The 21,846-nt window shown below is 46.3% G+C and overlaps 2 protein-coding genes across 2 annotated transcripts in view; one reads left to right on the top strand and one right to left on the bottom strand.

The window, feature by feature from the left end:
• Positions 1-595: 595 nt before the first annotated feature.
• Positions 596-11,237, top strand: CDKN3 (cyclin dependent kinase inhibitor 3). The gene is given in 10 exon segments (XM_044436264.1): positions 596-680; positions 1,899-1,972; positions 6,177-6,184; positions 6,474-6,526; positions 6,864-6,908; positions 7,735-7,957; positions 8,598-8,629; positions 10,019-10,070; positions 10,072-10,120; positions 10,802-11,237. Coding segments are annotated over 10 exon segments (708 nt in total). The 3' UTR covers positions 10,889-11,237.
• A 1,101-nt stretch (positions 11,238-12,338) lies between these two features.
• The window catches only part of CNIH1 (cornichon family AMPA receptor auxiliary protein 1), a 9,856-nt gene continuing 348 nt past the window's right edge, over positions 12,339-21,846 (bottom strand). Inside the window, exons 2-5 of the mRNA XM_044436525.1 lie at positions 21,411-21,479; positions 17,840-17,952; positions 15,754-15,897; positions 12,339-15,076 (exon numbers count right to left, since the gene is read on the bottom strand). Coding sequence (XP_044292460.1) covers positions 15,049-15,076; positions 15,754-15,897; positions 17,840-17,952; positions 21,411-21,479 — 354 coding nt within the window. The 3' untranslated portion in view covers positions 12,339-15,048. The remainder of the gene's footprint in view (positions 15,077-15,753; positions 15,898-17,839; positions 17,953-21,410; positions 21,480-21,846) is intronic.

The following is a 21,846-nucleotide window of genomic DNA, read 5'->3' as shown; positions in this document are numbered from 1 at the left end:
ACGCTTGCTCCTGGGGAGGAAAGCTATGGCAAATCTAGACAGCATACTAAAAAGCAGAGACATCACCCTGCCGACAAAAGTGCGTATAGTCAAGGCTATCGTTTTCCCAGTTGCAATGTATGGCTGTGAAAGTTGGACCACAAGGAAGGCTGAGCGCCAAAGGATTGAGGCCTTTGAATTGTGGTGCTGGAGGAGACTCCTGCGGGTTCCTTGGACCGCAAGGTGATCAAACCGGTCAGTCCTGGAGGAGATCAACCCTGACTGCTCTTTAGAAGGCCAGATCCTGAAGCTGAAACTCAAATGCTTTGGCCACCTGATGAGAAGGAAGGACTCCCTGGAGAAGAGCCTGATGCTAGGAACAATTGAGGGCAAAAGAAGGAGGGGGCGGCAGAGGATGAGGGGGCTGGATGGGGTCACTGGGGTGGTGGGTGTGGGCCTGGGTGGACTCTGGGGATGGTGGAGGACAGGAAGGCCTGGAGGGATGTTGTCCTTGGGGTCGCGGTGGGTTGGCCACGACTTTGCGACTAGCAGCAGCAACAACAACATTTATAGGGCCGCCACAGGTCAGTTTGATGACATAAAACAAGAAACCGTCATGGTGCTGTGGAAGGAGGCATTATGGACTTTCCCAGGAAATGGAGAGGCTTTGGATCTAGGCCTTTTCTCCCAGAACACACCCGGTGGGGCACTGCCTCCCTCAGAAACATCATCAGGGCTAGACATGGGCTTGTGGCTGCCGGGGGCGTCAATACATGTGGCCCTAGCAGGCCTCCAGGCCAGGCCTCCTCCAGGCCAGGCCTCCAGGCCAGGCTAGCCTTCCCTAGTCCCCCCCCCCCCCAAAAAAAGACCCTCAACAGATCTGGGAGTTAGATCGCTCCCACTTTATTAGCGGGTATATGTCCCTCCCTCAGCTCCTGGTGTGGCTAGCATAGCCACGAGAGTGTAAGAATACAATTGCCAAATATGCATTGTCAGCTGCATTTTCCCATACGCGAGTCCTATTGTGCTAATTGGAACGTCCTAAGAAAGAGTGGTGTGCATAGATCGCGGTATAAATGACTCCACTACCCATCTCTTTCTACTCTGACCATGTGTCGCCCCTGCCTAAATCTTGCACTGGTTTTCCTTACCTTGGAAGTCCTCCGCGGCCTTGCTTCAGCTCAGGCCTTCCATCACATCTGAACCCATCCCAGAGTGTGACCTCTTCTCTAGCCTCCCCTGCCTGCGGGAAGCCTGAAGATCTCTGGGACCCTCAAGCAACTGGACCGTATGACTGAAGCTGCCTCCCGAGACACCACCACTTTGATCTCTGCCCGCATTCCCAGGCGGGACTGGAAAACTCCCTGAAACCCTGGAGAGCCGTTACTGCCAGTCATAAGAACGTAAGTCCAGCGCTGCTGGATCAGACCCAAGGCCCATCTAGTGTAGCCAGCACTCCACGCAGGGCGGCAAACCAGCTGCCCACAGGATCCCCCAGGCAGGATGGGTGCAAGGCCTCGCCTGCCCAGCTCCGCAGCAACTGGGCTTCGCAGGCAGGCCGCCCCCGGTGAAGGAGGGAGCCCATGGCCAGCAAGGCCAGCAGCCACAGAGGGCCTCCTCCCTCATGACTTTGTAAATCGGTCAGTGTTGACAATGCTGAGCTGAATGGCCAATGCTCAGACCCAGTATAACATAGCTTCCCATATTCCCCATGATGATACCTCTCTTAGTCTTCAATTATTAACTAAATGCTGCAATGTTTAACATAAAACAATGTTGGTCTAGACATTAAAAAAAAAGACAGCTAGGGAAGTCCATGCAGGTATGAAGCATTTATAAAAGTGTGGAATAGGAAGTTAATTTGTACTGCCTGGAGTAGGGATGTGCAGTAAATACATTGATGGTGTAACAATCTTTAGGTGTCTGCAGTGCCATCGATGAATTCTACTCCTCAGATGAGGAACCCTTGGAGGAAGGACAGACACCTTTTCAAGTATCCCTGGTAAGACCAAAGCGAGCAGAAATACAGCCCATTGTCCAAAGGAATTGCCTCTGGAACGTCTTTGGAGTTTTCTTCCCTCTCGCTCAGGTAGCAGTGGCTTCTAATCTGAGTTCTCTGTTTATTTCCAGCTGTCTCCGTTCTGCTTTTCTTTCCAAGAATTTGAAGTACAAGCATAGCCCCATCCTTACCTTAATCTTCCTGCATTCACTAAAAGCAGGGAAGTAGAGCAGGACTGAGCTGCCTGCCCTTGCCCGCTGCCCCGCAGTGAAGATGCTCTGGTGTGTGCACCCGCATGAGTTGTCCATACACAATCAGCGACCCTGGAATAGTCCAGGATCCGAACAGTGGCTACAAACCACACACTCCCACATTGGTACCTTCTTTGAGCCCATTCCCACATTCGGCCAAAGGTGCAGAAGTGAGGACTATTCGGCACAATCCTTATATTCCACTGTGCATTCGGTGGTTGTGGGAACCCTAAAGTGAAAGCAGGGCTATCCAGTGCCTTGCAGGAGCATTTGCTCCCACTCACAATCGGTTGTCTTGCAGCCTGGAACTGAAATAAATTTAACTGGCACTGTTACCACTTGAGCTCCAAGTGGTTAAGAGAGTTCACTGTGGTACACATGGAACTGTCATTTTGGAGGGTTTTCGTTCCTAGGGTCACCATAGGGCTCGGATGACTTGAGGGCGCATGTCAACAACAAAAGTTAAGTGAACAAAAACATTCTGAAATTGACTGGTTGCAAGCAGATTCACCTCCTTTGCAGTGACATGCCTAAATAAGCCCCAGGGCAACCCCTCCCTCCAGAAGGCACATACTGTACTGTAAGCAGAAGGATGGAGTCCACCTGTGTGCAAGTCCAGTATCACATAATCTCAGATAAAATGCACCTTTCCTGCAAGGCCCCGAGTTTTCTGGAGAGCAAATCTAAGCAAGCAGTGACAGGAAGACCAAGAAGATACGGAAACAAAGCCAGGATAAAATGGTGCAGGAGCACTGATCAGGGTTGGGTTATAAAAACGTCTCCCAAACGGGAACATTCCCCAGAGCACCATTAAACCGACCCGTCCGAAATGCAGAGAATACGTTGCGGCTGCAACTCTGTCTAGAGGCGGCCGTCCAGCCCGCCAAACCCCAGTGCCCAGGTGAGGAGAGACGCAACAGGGGTCAGTGCGAACTCCGAAGCGGCCAGAGACCCACGGCTCAGGTAGGAGAAACCATCCATCCAGCGCGCCACAACGCTGGGCTGAGGGAGGAGGCGGAGGACAGTGCCAAAACAAGGCCACGCCAGAGCCGGTTTGGTGTTTGCAGAAAGGCACACGGGAGACACAGCAAACCAACGGAGACCAAGGATGGATTGTGGGCCGTGCTGGAAGACATTCGCGTGGGGCACAAGGACAGCACTGCTCGCCGTCCTGAGAATGCCACCCCCACCCCCAGGAAAACATGAGGTGCGTTTCCTTGGCAGGGACTGGGAACTTGGTCAGGGGTGACTGCCAAGGTTCAAACTGCCAGCAGGACAACGAGCCTAAACCCACAGCCAAAATATAAACATATTTTAAAAACAAGGACCTGTACATCTTCCAATGACCCAGAGCCCTGACCTCTGTCTGAGTGCAACAAAAAACTACCTTCTGGCTCAGTTTCATTTTATTCAAGAAAGACTTTAACAGGCAGGGTGTAGGAGAAGGATTCTATTAATGTCATTTATTTTTTACGCACTGCTAAATATTACTGCTCTCACTGAACCTCTACTGGAAAGCACAACACAATAATCTAAAATAAATGGATCGTTCTAAGATGCACAGTTTTAGATCTATTCTTGGAGCAAAAAAACATTTGGTTTAAGAGAAGAGTTATGACACTGTCACTGATGCGCCAAAAGCAAAATTTCTAAGGCAGCCACCTTCAGTTACTTGTAGCATTGTCTGAACCCAGCCAGCCATGCTGCCTAGTCCACGGTTAGGGTTCGGGGACTGTGGACTCGTCACTGACAGAGTTCACAGGACACTACCATCCACCCGGGCAATGGGCCAAAACGGGTTCGTTACTCCACACGATGCCCACAATGAGCCAAGAAGATGGTAAGACTCCTGCTTCTCCTTGTTCTGCTTCCTTCCTGGGACAGAGAAGAATGAAATGTGCCGTTGTCCCTATACTGCGAACAGAGCTGGTACAGGAGAATGGACTCTCGCCAAGCTTGCCAACTGTTGGGGCCGCCCAGGGAAGGCCATGTCATCTGGTCAGATGACGGCCTACCATTATTTGTTGTTGTTATTATTTTCCGATTTATATCCTGCCTTTTTCCTCAAAGGACTCAAGGCAGCTTACATCATTCTCCTCCTCCATCTTATCCCCACAACAACAACCCTGTGAGGTAGGCTGGGCTGAGAGTCTGTGACTGGCCCAAAGTCACCCAGTTGGCTCCGTGGCTGAGCGGGGACTCGAACCAAGGTCGCTTGAGTCCCAGTCCCACGCTCTTCACCACCACACCACACTGGCTCTCATGGGTGAGAGCAGCTTCTAGGTGCTGGGGAGGGGCTCGTTTTGGGGAAAAAAGCACTCTGGATGAAGCAGCCCCCGTTTCAGGCCATCTTCAATAACTAGCAAGGGGGTTCTCGTGTGGTCCAAACCAGGTCACTGTGTTCACTTAACAACTCAGCCTACTGCCTTGATGCCCTTCTCTGCCCTTTTTTTTTTTGGGGGGGGGGTGAAGGAGTGGGGGAAGGGGAACCAATTGTTTAATTATTTCATTAAAATATTGGTAGTGTTCTACTTCCTATCACATTTGCAGGTAATGTACTGCATAAAACCAGTACAAGAAAACCCCAAGCAAGATAGCAGAAGCTAAACTTAAAACGCATAGCCAGTGGTGAGGGATAATGGGAGTTGCAGTCCAACAACAGCGGAAAGAACTCACATTTTCCATCCCTGTTTGGGACAGGCCGAATACGCACGTGGAGCAGGGCCTTGTCGGAGGGCTGATAAAGCACCAGGCACTGCTCTGGGGGTTTGGGTTCCAAGCAATTTAAGGTACAGCCCTTCACAGGTTTAGCACCCAAAAGCCCCACTGCTTCCCACACGCTCCGGGCGCCATAGCTTTTTTAGGGAAAAACAACACCTTGAACTGGGTCCGAAAGTGAACAATGAAGCTGTTTGAATTGGCATGGCACGGGTAAACGGAGCAGGTCGAGGCAGAATCCTGGCCGCTACAGTCTGTGGTATTTCAATTTGCAGCAGTTTCCAAGGGCAGCTCCACGTTGATCCATTGCTGTAATCCAAGGTTACTAGGAGGTCACCAACACACAAATGACCGTGCCCAGACTATCTCAGAAGTGGCTACAACTGGTGGGCAGCCACAGCTAGTCGAAGCCACCCCATGCCACAGAGGTCGCTCATGCTACGTCCAGAAATCTCAAGCGGCAAACCTGCACTCCCAGGCGAAATAGGACCCCATGCGGAACTGAACATCATCTCTCGAGAAACCACCACCACTGGCCTCCATCTTGTCTAGATTCAGTTTCAACTTAGGGGTCCTCATCCAGCCCGTTATCAGATCCAGGCAGCGGTTCGGCACTTGTCTGGCCTGACCTGACCCAGATGATAAGGAAAAACGGAGCCCCTTAATGGAACATGGTTCAACGAACCCAGTAGCTTCATACCAACCTTCACCAACAAGAAGGAAGGTGGAGCCCTGCTGCTGGAACCCACAGCAAGTGCCGGGGGGGGGGGCAGACATCCCCCCAGTACCACTGCCTTTTAATCATGCGTTTATTCTCCCTATTTGTACAATGTGGCAACCTCTAAGAATAGGTCATCATCTTTGTCTGGTATATTGCATGATTGAGACACTGGAGGCTTTCATTGTGGAGGTATGGAAGTAACTCCGTAGTTAAGGTGTGGCAGCCTTCCCAATATGTTATTGTTATACAAATTAACAATGCCATTCTTCATAAAATCACAGGAAATTGTCCAATCAGTAGGACATTTAATAATTGCCTTATGAGGAATATAATGTTTTTAGCAAATTCTCATAAAGAATGGCTGAAATGAAGCAGTTCTAAGTTTCTGCACTGAAGGGTAGGCATTCTGTGTTCAGCAACCATTTCTGTAGCCAGTGTATCTTAAATTTCTCCTTTTGACAGGGAGTTTATGTAAAATGTTCAAGGATATTGCAAAAGTTGCCTTCAGCTATCTTGGTGAAAATCTCTTATGCCCTTGAATGGTGAGGGATGCTTTGTTCCTTTCAGGATAGCTCCCCAAATTATTTCTGGATTATTTATTTATCAGTGTAATTCCTGGATTGTGTCAAACAAGGTTTCTGACACATCCTTATGTCCTGCAATGCAAGGCAAACCTTATGCTCTTCCACAGTTCTCAGTAATAAAACTTTGTGAGTCCTGCTGTAGAGGAACACCACATGTATAAAGAGAACTTGGCTGCTTGCAGTTTAAATGACTCTGTGTTTAGCTGTCTTTTTTCTTGCAGGTTAGCCCTGGCACCAGCCTACTCCCAGTTTCTGGGAATATGTTCACTACCAGGTATGTAGCAAAGGTAAAAGCTTATTAATTTAGAAAAGAAGAGTCAATCAGCGAGCTTCACCATCCATCTATCTAAGCCTGAGCCATAAATGTGAGCTTTCCTGTACCATGGAATTTGGGTCCTACTGTGTTTTTAAGTCAAAGAGAACCATGAATTGGGTAAGATCCTTCCCCTTGTCCTTTCTGGAGGGTATGAAAGCATGTATCCAAAATGAAATATAACTAGCCAAGCTGGTCTGTAAATGGATCGGGGCAGCTTGTATTCAAAAATATGTAGTTCTAGTTGTATTTTTGTTTGATCTTTTCTCTTTTTTGCACCCATGTTGCATCATTTTAGGCTGCCGATTCAAAAGTACTAGAAGAAGTCTTCAGAAAGATATAGGTAACTATGTGTCAATGGGATTTTCAGCCATTCGTTATTGTCACCTGAGGCTCTTGGGCCCTTGAAGCTAGGACTGTCCTCCCTTCATCCGTTTGTTTAATAGACACATACTGCTTTTTAGCGGTTTCACCCTGGCAGGCTAGACAGCAGGTGAGGAACCACGGGAAGACCAGTTCGCAAGACCGTTTCATCACAGAAGGTGCTTTCCCTGGCAACCGAAGGCAGAGGCGAGTGGGGAAGGTCCTTAAAAGCGAACCTTAAGCCACGAGGAGGTTCCCGCAGAAATCTTAGCGAATTGTATGCCCTTCGGATCCATTGGTTATTAATTCTGTGGGGGAATATTTTTGTTGATGGGGGGGTCAGTTAATCCTACCAGCTGGCGGGGTAGGTATAGCTTGGTGGCAGGACACACGCTTCCCCGCACAGCAGGGCTTTGACTCAGTACCTGGCATCTCCAGGTAAGGTCAGGAAAGGGCACTGGCTGAATTCTTGGTGAGCCGCTGCGGCCAGGCAGTGTTGCCATTACAGGTCCAGGTGGACCCATGGTCTGAATCGGTACAAAATACGGATAAAATACTTGCTTAGTGTTGCTGTCCTTGCAGTTTTGTACCGCAAACAACACTCTCTCTGCCAAAAAATCCCATTTCCAGGGCAAGCGTACTGTTGCTAAAATTAGGGAAGCTATAAAGCGTGGCACTGTTAGTTTGCTCGAGGATTCAGTCCGAAATGTGCAAGTTTCTTGTTGCAAAGTCAACTTGGACTGTTTTCCAAACGAGATTTCACAAGATTTGCATGTCATTTAGCAAGCACTTCCACTTCTCTGCAGACGAACTGAGGAACCATGGCGTGCAAGACATATTTGTACTTTGTACCAGGGGTGAACTCTCCAAGTATCGTGTGCCACACCTTCTGGAGGCGTATCAGAGTCACAGGATCACTGTGCACCATCACCCTATTCCTGACGGAGAGACTCCAGATATTACGAGATGCTGCCTGATCCTAAATGAACTGAGGAGCTGCCTCAAATATAACCGGAAAACCTTAATGCAGTGAGTTGCAGTCCGCTTAATACTGTCCTTTATCCTCCTCCCTTACTCACAGAGCTGGTCAGTGTTGCATAGCTGCGTACAAAAATGGTAATACCTCTGCTGCAAATGTCGCCTTCCTCTAGCTGCAGCTTTGTCCCAGTATAGCGAAGAAGAAAGATACAAAATGGGCCATGCCCTGGACAGTCTCCCTGTGGCGAGATTTCAAAACAGAGTGCTTTAGCAGAAAAAATGGGAGAAGGGCAGTGAGGTGGTGAAGTCAGGCCGCCCTTGGTCATTGCAGGTTTTCTTCTTATTCTACATTGTTATTATAGTTTTATCCTTCCCTCCTACGGAGCTTAAGAAACCACCCAAGAGCCTGCGCGGTGTGTGGCTTGAGTGCTGGACGAGGACCTGCAAGGCCCGGGTTCTAGTCCCCACTCAGACCCGAAGCTCCCGGCTCGACTTCGGAGTGGCCACTCTCAGCCTGAGCTCCCTCACAGGGTGGATGCTGTGAGGGTAACAGAGAGCCATGCGAGCCATGCGGCGTTGCGCACGAAAGGGGAAAGGTGGGCTCCATGCGCAGTGCGGTGGCGGCGGTGATGAGAGAGAACTGGCTTTCTAGAACAGTGGCATTTACTGGTGTGCCGCCATCTTCTTCCAGCTGTTATGGAGGACTTGGCCGATCCTGTCTCAGTAAGCAGCATCTTTTGTTTTTTAAAAGAATACATGCCAAGCATTGATTGGTTTATCATGGCTAGTTTAGTCCTGTGCATGAATTGGTCTGATGATGAATCTGTGCATGACGCAGAATATCCTCCCGCCTCATCCTAGAAGCAAAACGCTGAGGTCCCCTTTCAATGCCAGGCTGGAAGAACTGTGTGTACCTGGAACATATCGGGCTCTCATAGTTTTTAATAGCACTAAATTCCCCTCCAGCAAAAGACCTGGCAGGTTGAAATACAGGTGCTGGGAATGGAGGCAGTTGTTCTCGAGGAGCATTTCAGGACCAAGGTCACACAGACTCTTCAGATGGAGAGGGAATGAGGCCCCCAGGCACAGGAATGGTGGAGGCGGAAGAGTTTATCTCAAGGCCACTGTCTCCAGGTGTTCAGGCTGACCCTGAGAACAGCCAGGAAGAGGGCATGGGAAAGTAGCCAGAAGAGCCCGAGACAATTCTTGAACCCACACACTGCCTCAAAAGAAGGGTTAGCCAGCTAGAGGCTGCACAGAGCTAGGAGACCGACCCATCTCCGGAAGGGCACTCACAGTGGGGTGGGGTTCAGGGTTAATCAAAAGGGGGATTCTCGAAGCTGCTCTGTGGATGCTCAGAGGCTCTTTATTTAGTGGCTATAGTTTGCTGGATGTACGTTGGAAATAGCTTTTGCCAAAAACTGTTATGTCACTGTGAAAGAGAGAAGTGGGGGAAACCTAGCTCTCAGCTATACAAGACTTTGGAGGCAAAGCCTTGCATGCATTTCCATAAGTTGCCTAAAACATGGAATAGGTCACAAGGTGAGTGGACGGAGCCCTTAAAAAGGGAGGTGAGACTTGTACAATATGTCTTGTGTTTAACAGGACTGGCTAGGACATGGGAACCTTTGATTTAAAACTCAGCTCCACCAACACAACGGAGTCTTGTAGCATCTGGAGGACCCGCAGATATATTGTGGCAGAAGTTTTCACCAACCAAAGCCCACCTCAGAGGGATAAACTTGGTACCTATCTATGCATCAGGGCCAGAGGCTGTGAAATGCAAGAATACTTCCCAGTTGATGTGTAGCGCAACCGTGAGCACTCTAGGGACCACACAAGCCTCTCTCTCAGCTTTAGCCTCAGTAATATGTGTAATAAATTTCTCACAGCATGTTTGAAACGGTCAATGGGGAACTGTAGTTTGGGCGCACCATTCCTGCCAGACTGCTCTGAAGCAAGCTCCACCAAGTTCGACTGGAATTATTTGGCGCTATCCCTGTACAGAAAACTTTACATCTCGGTATGCATTGCTTTGGCTTCCAAAGCGGTTCTGTCTCCAGAGTAAAAAGGCCGTTAGACTGTTAACTGAAATTCTTTCATCCTTTACAGTAGCAGCTTGCCTTCTCCTGCAGATACCCGATTCTGTGGCTCCACAGGAGGCCAGACAGCCTGCGAGACTTTAGGGCTTCGGGCGCAATGCAGACTGTAAAGGTACGGATTGGGCTGTGTTGGGCCTGCTGGGGAGGCAGGCAGAGATTAAGAGGGGACAACTAATTAATAACCATCTTTTGCTTGGCACTAGAAGTCTCTCCTGGCTTTCTGAGAGTAAGGCAGTACATCCTGTCATGGGTGACAGCATCCAGAATGCACTATTTTTACACTTAGCCACAAGGCCATATCAAAATCCACCGTTGCTCTTGATCCCTGTTGATACTAGTTGGTCTTTTATCCTTTTGTATCTAGACTACGGCATTCACGTCTTTCCGTGCTTTATTCTGCACTCTGTCCTTGAGCTGCGAGTGTTTTGCAAAAAGCACAATACGGAAATTTGACACCTCATTCCCTTCTCTGATGTGGCACAGCAGACTGGCCTTTCTAAGCCAGCTCAACTGAGAAAGGACAAAGTGGAAGCCACAGCACAAAACTGAACTCAAACAGGAATGGATGTTCAGCTACACCCCCTGCCTCCCTCACAGAACCCGAAGAGGGGGCGCCCGCTTGACAGCTAGAGGGTGGCAGAGTAGGGAGGAATTCCTCGGAGTCTGTGAGGATCCATACTCGCTATACCATCAGTACCTTTCTCTACGGACTTCAGCACCTGTGTCTGGAGAGGTCTGGTCATCCAAATGCTGCCGTATGTTCACCTGAATCATCCTCTGCTTTTCCTTGCAGCAGTACAACTACCTCCACGATTTTAAAGATGCCCTGGCTGCCCACCTGGCTACAGAAGGTACTCTAGCAAGGCCCATTTCCCGGTAAAAATGCATGCATTTGTGCCCCCTGAACCTCTCTCTACTTTTCACTGGAATTCCTCGGTTACCCTATCATCATATTCTTGCTGCACTGCTCACTACAAAAAAAGCAACCTGTCAGGGGTGCATGATCAGATTCATTCAAAACGTTACATGTGGAAGAGTTCATAATAAATGACTCCATTAAACCCTTCTTTTTAACTCCCTTTGTGTGTATTTTTCTTCATTGACGGGAAATGCACTTGCTTTTATACTTACCTCTTCAGTTTATGTGAAGCCTTATGGTAAACTTATTATAAGGCAGAATATAACTACTTCAGCTATAGGATGGGGTCTTGATCAGCTTTGGCTGGAAGGTCCTCAGACTTTCCAGCAAAACATAAAATGCATAGGACTGCACCGAGTCAAGGAAACTGCTTTGGCTCGTTTTTATTTAGCACCGGCAATGCTTGGGCCGCTGAATTTCAAAGATTTTGTGGAAAACACGAGAGAATAAATGCCATGGCAGACTTGCGATCTACAGCTCTAGAAGAAATACAGATGAATGTTTTATAAGGATGGCACGTGGTTCCTAGTAGAGGCTGATCAGGGACTGATGTAACTGCAGCAGTTGCAACAGCAAACGCATTTAAATAGATTCCGGAAGGGCCTGTGCGTACATGCAAAATGCTTCTCTAGATGCACAGGGCGGCAACGGAGGCTGCGTTTTTGGAAGCAGCACCACATACCACATGGAACGTCCCTGCAGCACCATGCAGCCTTCAGGAGCGGCTTTTGGGGGGTGCAAGGGGCTGCTGTAAGGGAAAACCCTGAACAGCGTGTGTCAGGATCCCAGCACTGGACTTCCCTGCCCACTTGCTTCAAAATCTATGTGCTGCTCGGTAACTGCGGCCAGGAAATCGCTGTACTGAACTGCCAACCCTCCTCCAAATTTTAGGCATTGCCTAACCCGACATTTTGGTGGTGTTTTCCTAACTTCAGAGGGAAGACTGCTATGAAAGCTTTCTACAACCAGCATATGCAAACTGGTGTCTGTCAAGCCAGACATTCCTCCTGTTCCATTTTAACTTTCCTGCTTTGACAATACAATTTGGGCAACAATTCCTTTTGATGTTAGATCGAGAGTGGTTACATTGGTTGCTTGTTTTTCTTTCATGTAAGCCTTCCAAAGGCTATAAACATTTTTCCCCCTAGATCAAGTCTCAAAAAACACCACAAATTTCACTTCTGGTATATACATGCAAACAACTTTTGCCGTGGTCAAAAACTACAAATATGCCACCATAATACACACCCATGTCTGCAGTGCTCACATGGATAATATCCCAGTTTCTAAGTGGGGAAGGCCATAGTCCTAGAATTTCAGGTATCGTTCTTACCACACCTTAAAGACCTTGAGAATACACTGTACCTGCAAGTATGGCTTGCCTGTTAATATCAGAGCTGGACATCGCAGGTCGCTACTCATTCATTCCTTTAATGCTCAGAAAAATTACACAACTTCTTTGGTTAATATATTCCATTTGTCATTCCTTCTTAGATATTTTCTACTATACAACTTAAACCCATTGCTGTTCCCATTTGATATCATCCCCTATTGGTCTTACCGGATTGCTGTACATTTACAGAGAAGCAGAGGAAAGTCAGAAACCATTTTTATGGCAAAGCCCCTGTTACTGGTTAATTGAACTTCATGCATTCTATTTGCCAATTTTTATCCTTGAAAGATGAGGAGAATCTAAATATTCTCTCCACTAATTCAACTTCTGAGACCAGACCGTTAAAGAGCAGGTTTAGTGTGAAAGAAAATGTAGGAAATAGTGCTTGAATGCAGGCATCACACTTTAAGAGAGGTAGAGAATCTGACAGCAGCACATTTCCCCTAAAAGCACAGGTACAATTTTCTCTCAGACTTGAAAGCAGTTGAAAATAACTTACACATATACAATTCTCTCCCATTTCACAGAGAGATCCAGCACTGTTTTTAAAGTTCCCATTTTGGTACCGTGTTGTTGAACTTGTTACAGAAAACACGAACTGCGTTTTAAAAAAGCGGACGGGTGTGTGAGTGCGCTTGTGCAGCATCTGACTGACCAGTAAGATGTCTGCCACCCAAGTTGCAATGCCGGACTTACATCTGTGACACCTCATTGGTTTGTTCTTAAAAGCCTAAACGAGTCCAAATGTGGAAGCTAATGCTGCACACAGCCTGCACGAGTTTAAAGAACATGTACGAAGTCAGCTGCGTTACAAGAGGTTAAGCAGCAAGAGAGACCTTTTCTATATGAGCAGACCAGTATGGAAACTGAACTAAAGCAATGTCGGAGTCTACAGCTAGAGATTACAGCATTACATGAACATAATGTGAGACTTCACACACCGGCCTCCAGAAACCAGCCGTTTCTGAAGATGGCAATGGAAAGAAGATTGTAGAGAAAAACTACCTGGCTGTCATGAGAGATTAGGGCCTCAAATTGCGACCTCGTATCAATACATCCTAACACCCTTGCTCAAGAACAGCTTTGCAGCTTGATAGGCTCTTAAACACCTAGGGTGTAACGAAACATACAGATGGGGCAACATTTCGTTTTTATTCCAATTTAACTCCATAGATCTAAACAAAGGGCTTGCTTACTACAGAAATATCCATGGTTGACTTCACACAACCTGTAACAGCAGCAAAACGAGCCGCTCATGGTTAAACGCCATTCCCTTGCCTTCTCCTTTGCTCCAAGAAGCATGAACCGGTGGAGAGGAACTTGCTTCCACAGCCAATGGCCACAGGATGCTCTACGCAGGTTTCTGCAACCTGGTACCCTCCGGACGTTTTTGACTCCCCCTCCAAGCATTCCTGGCCACCGGCCATGCTGACTTGGACTGACGAGTGTCCAAAGCAGCTGGAGCGCGCCAGACGGGGGAAGGCTGGTCTACAGCAGGGGTGGACCAGCTTGAGTCTGACGGATTCTCCATTTCTGCTTTCCAGGAATCTCCGTGATCCAAAGTGCTTTAAACGTTACAAGAGGCTCTTCCAGAGACTACGCTCTTCAGAATGGTCTCTTCACCTTAGTAAGAATTCTAGCAGCCGGCAAGCAGGAGGCGGCCCACAGAAGGACTGTGACCTAGCTTCTCCCCATCTTCAGTCTACAGCCAGTGTAACTGTTCAGTACACGCAGCAATCATTCACCTTTAAACAAGCTACTGCTGGAACGATATTGCCTCAGCATTTGACTAAAACCAACCGTTCCAAAGCACTTTTGGCTTAAACGAGCAGAAGAGGGTAAATACCTGTCTTTTGGATCTTTATTGCATTGCACTAAGGAACCGCACAGAAATTTATTCAACCTCGTTGCACATGTGTGTCAAAGTGGACGTGATGAGCTTTCACACTCTCAGAACTACCTTTGTTACCTCGTGTGGTCCAAATGGTATCTTGAAATGGTAACACATTCCTTCTTCTCTCCGTCCGCTTTCAAACAAGAGTGGTCTCAAAATGCACCTTCACCATTAGCTCCACTTTCTCTACTGTATCCACTTAGCTTGGAAATTAAAGCAAAGGGGTTTCAGTTCATGTAAATATGGCAAGTGTGAGCCACGCACATCAGAGGCAGAGAATTTCCAGAGAGTAAAAAACAGAACCACTATTCCTCCTGCAGTTGTACTCGTATATTCATCTATAAGACACACAGAGGTTACCTAAGAGATAATACAGAGAAGCGTTCAGTCTTTCAGAAGCACTTGGTACCTACGACTGACACCTAGACGGAAGTCCCTAACTCAAATGAGCCACTATAAAGTCCAGTAAACAAAGCAAACAAATCCTCTATTACACTATACAGCAATTGATACAGCTATAATGGAGGGCATGGGCTGTTCCTTATGGAGTGCAGGGTGAAAACCTTCCAAAGCCAGAGGCGATTGCTTTACATCAATTTATAGGCAATTCTCGTCACTTTAACCATCCCAATAATTTTTTTAAAAAAGTCTGTCCATGAGTATTAAAGTACAGACGTACTGGAAGGGTTGCGGGGAGTGAGAAGAGGAAGTCCGATCCTCCCATTGTAATTGTGGACACCAGATTCCATAGTTAAATCTCGATAGCAGAGTCTTCTTTGTTCTGTGGCTTTTCTGCATGCACTTTACTGGAACCAAGTCTGCTGGGCATCGTCCTTAAGAGCTGACCAAAACGTAAATCATGCTGTGGGAAGAAGGATAAACAGTGAACCAGACACCCATCTATAGCTGTCACATCTATTCACTCCAGCTGCACGTGTCCTTTTGCTACATTACAGAAGTGCATAAGCTCAGCCGAACTCCCAGAGCCAGCCCACCCACCATCTCCCTGTCAAGGGCGTTGCTAACCACTCCACCTGCTAGCCCAGCAGTAGCTGAAAGAACCATTCTCAACACCTGCCCATTAAACAGAGCATCTTGTTCTTCCCCTAGGACTCGGGACGCGGGCCCAGGCTGCACAGCTCCATGAAGGCACAGTGGGAAAGACCCTCTGGTTAGTCACACGCAGCACAGTCGCTGCCCTTAAACACTGTGAAGGGCAGGACACAAAAGCTTTCAATAAAAAATAAAATTTGAGATGAAAATCTCTCGCTGAACGATTCACCCCTGCCACCGCCTTATTTGTGATGCGGCTGCAGCAAATATTCAGACGACTCAGTACCACAAAAACCCCCGCAACACATCCCTTCTGGCTGGCTTGGTATAGCCTTTCGGAGAGCAGCTTTTCTGCAACTTGTCTTCCTCGCCGACACTTGGTGGCGAGGTTTTACGACACTCTTATTTTCTTTCTTAAATTGTCCAGTTGCTAGAAACGCAGCTTTCTGAGCTACATAATGCGTCGAAATGAACATGGTGACTTACCCATATAGGTAGTAAAAAAAGGAGAGCAGATAAAATGCTAGTTTGCACCAGCCTTCCTTCTGGCAATACACTAAAATATCTGCGTTCATTATTGTTGTTGGGTCATACAGTCCTGGTCCACTCATCACAGGCCTGCTCATATACCTAGAAAAGTGAATTTGTATCTTGAAAAGCTACAGGAAACAATGCAGATTCTATCCACAGATTACTCAGCATATTGTTGCTCTAGCATTTAAAACTGCCTTTAGTCAAAACACCAGAAATGTATTCATGGTATCGGAAAAACTTTGCTCCATGCACCTCTACCGCCTTTCAAGATTTCTGTTGTATCAAAAGGTATGAATTCAGAGACACCTCTGCTTAAGGAGTTGCTCTAATTAACTGAACCAGACACCTACCATTTCTAACCAAAGCATCTCCTTTGATCCCCAGCTAAAGTGATGACAAATCCTGCTCACAGGAGGAAGCGATTACTGAGGTCTGACAGATGCCTTTCTCCTAGGCACGTGAGAGTCCGTAACTAGTTGAAGGTGACAATGCTAACTAATTATGCAAACAGAAGACTGGTAGAGGAATTTAATGACAAATGGAAATTTTACTATGCTCAGTATGATTAATGAAATTTGAAGGAAGTTTGGAAACAACAAGACAGGAAGCAGTAGAGGATTTGAAACAATTGGAAGATTGGCTGTTGTATAGATTAATTATTTCCTTTTTGCTAAACTCCCATAGAGGGCTGAAAGTCAGAAAGATAAATTTGGGGGGTTGAAAGTTTTGAAGGCATTGGTTGTATTTGTGTAAAATTCCCTTGGCAACTTTGTTCATTTCAGCTTGCTTGTTTCATACGTGTTTCTCTTTTTTCTGTATTTGCTTATGTTAAAAAAAATCATTAATAGAAAAAAAGGTGATAACACACCCTGTTCTGAATTTGTTGTAACTGGCATCTGAAAGAAAACCTAAGTATTTATGCTTTTGTGTTTAAGAGGCAAGCCATTTGGACAGAAAAGATCAGGCAGAAACACCTATGAGTCATAACAACTCAAGGAAGGTGAGCTCCGATTACCTGTGATGCGCTGGGACAAGCAACAGAGACCTATTTTTATCTTGCTGTGGTTGGGATCTTCCTAAAGCATCCACATGATTGCACAATCCACGCAGAGCGGCAGACTGTTGCTTGGAGCTAACATATTCAGTTATGACCTTATGCTGAGAAGGATGTGGCCTTGATGCAAGACATGGTACTGATTTCGGGAAGGGGTCCCAACCATTTTAGACTGGAGGGTCTATCTGGGAATTGGAAAAATGTCTGTGTCCGCGCCGCCACAAAACGCCTGATCAGCAGCTCCCTGCTATGGCACCCATGTGCGTGGATCTTCGGCTGAATCTTATTCAGCAAAACATTTGCTTTGTGTCCGCTGGGCGCCGTGACATCTCCGGAGTAAGGAATCGCCTAATTCAGCCAACCCCTGATGATGCAATACAGCTAATGTTTCTTTTAAACACACATTTTGGAAATGTCTAGTAGCTGTTTCTTTTTGCAGGGAGGCTATTATGCAAATACAGTTTATACTCAAACAGTCTTTAATATTCAATCCAATGCTTTTTAACATTTATTTACTTGCACCATGGAAATTAACAAATAGTCTGCAAAAATGGATTCTCCATGCCCTTTTAACAGCTAGAAAGAGTTATAACAACAATAAAAGGTTAAACACTGATGTCCTGTAATGCAACAGAAAAGGGAACCTCCATCTACTTTTCAAATGGAAATGATGGGAAAGACAAAGAAGTGTATATGGCACGGAGATCAAGGACTGCATTATCTGCTGATTTCCTTCCAGCCAAGGAAAGAGAAACCTGCTTTCCTTTAAGTCAAAGACAAGACAGGCAGAAACCAATTTTTCTGAGCTGCTTGGCTACAGTACTAATCATTCGTTGAAGGTCGTGTGTGTAGGTTACAAAAAACTCGGCAAAATCATTAACCCAGTTTCTCCATATGCTTAGGTTTCAGGAGAAAGTCCACCTGAGACAGCGCGGTAAGAAGTTGTCCATGAATAAGCGGATACTAAACCATGTCCAGAATTACCTCCAAATGTGGTAAGCCAACAGCGGCATATTGAGACTCAGCGTAAGCCATTCTGTTGCACACAGAAACATAACACAGAAGAACGCATGGATGAGGTACTCTGGAAGTACAAGCTGTAAAGGAAGACACACAAGTCAGCCTATTCCATTTCCACATTCAGTGCGCGTAAGTTTTTAGGGGAAACAAGGAAAGGGATGCGATAAGCAAAGCTAGCATTAGACCAGATCAGTCAGCAGAACTCCTGTCTACCTGGTTTCCCTGTTTTACGTACCCTGGGTAAAATTCGCACAGCGCTGGCCATTTACCATTTACTAAATATGCAATCTGACTGTAAAAAAAAAGCAGCTCTGCATATTCTGAAGAAACGCATTGGGCACGTTAAGGGCTCGTACACGCCTCCCATTGCTCAACTTCAATTCCAGGGGAAGTTAAGAGTCACTCGAGAAATTTTCCATCTAACTTTTTGTTAGAGTAGCAGATGGGCATACAGCAGCCTTCTTAAACGTGGTGCCCTGACTACAAGCCCAGAATTTCTCAGCACTGCCCATGCTGGCTGGGCTGGATTGGCAGTGAAGTCCGAAACATCTGGAAGGCACCACGGCAGTGAGAGTGGGAAGATTCTCTCTCAGCGCCTGCGGTGGAGCTCCCTGGCAGGACCTGAGCTGCCTAGAGGCAAAACTGGCCCAGAATCTCACTGCAACATTTAGGGGTTAAAACGCCAACTGTGCAAGCCCGAATTATACACCTACACGTAAACGTAAGCCCCAAAGAAGACAGGATATGTGGGGTTTTATTTTCATAAAGCAACTCCAGAGATTCTGAGGTAGCAAGTTTCCATGTCCAAAGTGGGAGGGATGAAAGCATGCCTCTGAAAACCAACTGCCCCTTAAAAATTGTGGTTTATTTATTTAGTCTAGAAAATCCACTAGAGAGATTTTAAAACAATTCTGAATTTTATCTGCTTTCAAGAATGTAAGGTTTTAGAACATTCCATCAGATTAAGTTGCCTTCATAATCATGAAACTAAGAAGCAATTCTGAAAATTTCTGTTTTCAAACTAAGATTCAAAAACTGCACAATTCCACACTACATTTTTTGTTTGTTTCGGATGTTTCAGACTATTCAGCTAAAGTTGTGTTGCGGTCATTTATCTAAATTCTGATGTTTGGAAGTCCTGAGGTTTTTTTAAGCATTCCTCTTTTTACAAAGGCAGAGTTAGGGCTGGTACCATAGTAAAAATCAGTGTGCATAAATAGAGACAACACAAACTGCACCCTGCAGAAAGCAGCAATAGGGCTGGAAAAACCCCAGAATTAAGTTTTGAGTAGCCAGGGGTTTTATGCCCTAAGAAAGTGGATTTGCGATTTTCATTTCTGATATATTCATTTTTCAGCCATCACACTTCCCTGTGAAACCCTTTCGTTTATATTGAGGTGGGGGGAATATTATAGCCAGCAGTCTGTACCACCAAAAACTGGCACACATCACAAAAGCTACTGTTGCGCTGACATTCCTGGATTTGTCTGCTGCACAAGGCATCTAATATGAAAGGAAGAGGCACAAACTATGCCAAGTTCCGCAGGTAAAAATTCCAATTGCACTTCTGAGAAGCAAGATAAGCCTCAGAGTAAGTGATTTAAATTATTTTGAATTATTTTAAAAGCTCATTCACACAGCAGGTAACATTGTTCTGGGTGGGGACCTTGTGCTCTTCTAGATTTTCCAGCCCATGACTCTCTCGTCCATCGCTATGGGCTGCAGTGGGGCTAGGAATCAACAAAGTGACAGATCCAAACATCTAGAAGGCCCTAAGCAGCTCATCTCCCCCACAGTTTAATGCGAACATTGCTGGCCATTTCTTGTGTTGCAAGTTATTTCTGTCTGAATGGGTCTTTAAAGCTCATGGCTTCCTGCCGCACCTCCGTAAGGATGCATCGACAGGAACACAGTTCAGTCCCGTGACAATCCAAAGACCCTCGCCTGTATTCTTTGAGACACAGTTAACAAACATACAGCTCAGAGAGGCACTGGTAATCATGTCGAGCATGCATGCGGCAGTCACTTTTTAGTTAGATGTCTGTGATAAGGGGATGCATACGTGTTGCGAACATTCTCTCACCCTTCCACATCAAATGAGAGATGACTGAGTAGGGTAAACTGTTCCATGCGCAGCAGCTATCCGGGCTCACAGCATTCGGTCTCCTCCACATGCCCGCTTTGTGCAAGCACCTCCTGGCTGTCACACATACGCAGCCCGGGATTTATTTCTAGGTGACCACGGGCACCACTTCCTCCTGCCACCCTCTGGCTCAACATCTCAGGATACCACGACTATCCTATAAAGTCCTCTAGCAGGATGCATTCCAACAATTCTAACCAAAAAAGACATGGAGAAAAGGAGCGGCAGCGTCCCCCTGGCTTTCTCAAAAAACTTTGTTAATGAAGAAAATAGTAAAAAAGAGGGAACGCACGAGGACCTCCAGTCCTTCTGAGCATGTCAGTGTATATACAAGTGCCTGCTATATTTTGCCTGCAACCTGAACAGCTGCATCCAACCCAAAAGCTAACGGCGGGAAACATGCTGGCAGTTGGGCGACAACTCTAAAAAGCCAGACGAAGCAGAGCTTGCATCTGTACCCAGAAGAGCCACCTCAAAGCACAGGCCCACAAACTGTCATTTTTCCAATTCTAATTTAAATTTCATTCATTCATTCATTAAGATGGGTTCTGCCTCTCCTCAAGGTCACATGCAGATGTAATGCTGCCAATGCAAAGCATGGATCAAGGAACCCACCATAGGAAACCATCTTGCCTTCTCTCCCCCACACACCCTTCTGCAACAAGTTACCTTTATCATACCTTAGAGTTAAATCTGAATCCATACTAAGCAGGGCTCCACCTTAACCAAAGTTTAGGCGTGAACTCAATTTGCAAACTCTGATTAAGAAGGAACCTGGCATTTTTTTTCCAGTTAAACTCAAAGTCAACTCTAGTAAATCCTTGGCACAAAGATTTGTTAGTAACCCTGACTTAATTATAAAAGAGTTTAAGCATGTAACAGTTTTCCCCATCTCTTATTAAGCAAGTGAACTTACAATGCACAAAGTCCGTGAAGCTATTACAACTCCTTATTGGACAAAAGACAGGCAGATGAATGAGCACACTGAACAATAACTAGTTAACATAAATCATACAGATGTTCCTAACAAAATGGAAAGCAAAGAAGAGTGGCATTAAGACATTAAACTAAAAAGCAGTACACACCTTTAATGCAATTTTGACTCTTTTAATCTTTTTAACCTTTTCAACTGTCTTTGTGCCGAAAATGTAAAAAGCAGATTGAAAGAATGTTAGTATTGCAGCTGACAAGATCACCAGCAGATAAATAAGTCAGAAGTTCAAGCTTGGGGAGAGGGGGAGGACAGAGAAAGAATTCTGCCAAGAAATCTTAAATCCATCAGATATTACTGAACACCATTTTACCAATGTATGTTAAGTCCACATTCACAGCCCACCCCGACTAGGAATTAATGCAAAAAAATACAAATAGATCTCTCTTGTGTAAACTTACAGGGTTCAGCGTATTACACTGGTCTATTGGATTCTTGTAGTCAGTCTTCAACTCATCAAAAGCTATAATCTAGAACAAAATTACAACCGTTAGGCAGCCAGTGAGGACAGTTCAAACAGGGAGTGCTGAAACGAAACGAAACGAAATGAAAGCTGCTGGCGGCAGCCATTCTATCGCTTCGAGATCGCAATCGGAGTGGCTACTTCTTAACCCGCATTCCCCACACAGGTGCACGGGAACACTGGACAAGGCGCCACTTGGTCACAGCTTCCCAGTGCTGCCGCTTGTGAGCCCGGCCAAAGGGGACTCCTAAGGGACACCGATTTGGATGCCACGAATTAAGGTTGGCCGAAACTGAAAGAGGAGGAAAAGAAGTCAGGTTGGAAAAGTTTGTCGAGGCGGCGGCGGCGGCGAAGCCTCGCTCCTCTCGCAGCCG

Source organism: Varanus komodoensis, unplaced genomic scaffold (genome assembly GCF_004798865.1).
Source record: "Varanus komodoensis strain SLA01 unplaced genomic scaffold, ASM479886v1 scaffold3, whole genome shotgun sequence".
Classification (NCBI taxonomy): domain Eukaryota; kingdom Metazoa; phylum Chordata; class Lepidosauria; order Squamata; family Varanidae; genus Varanus; species Varanus komodoensis.
The sequence above is the reverse complement of the archived record's forward strand: the minus strand, read 5'-3'. Positions and strand labels throughout refer to the sequence as shown.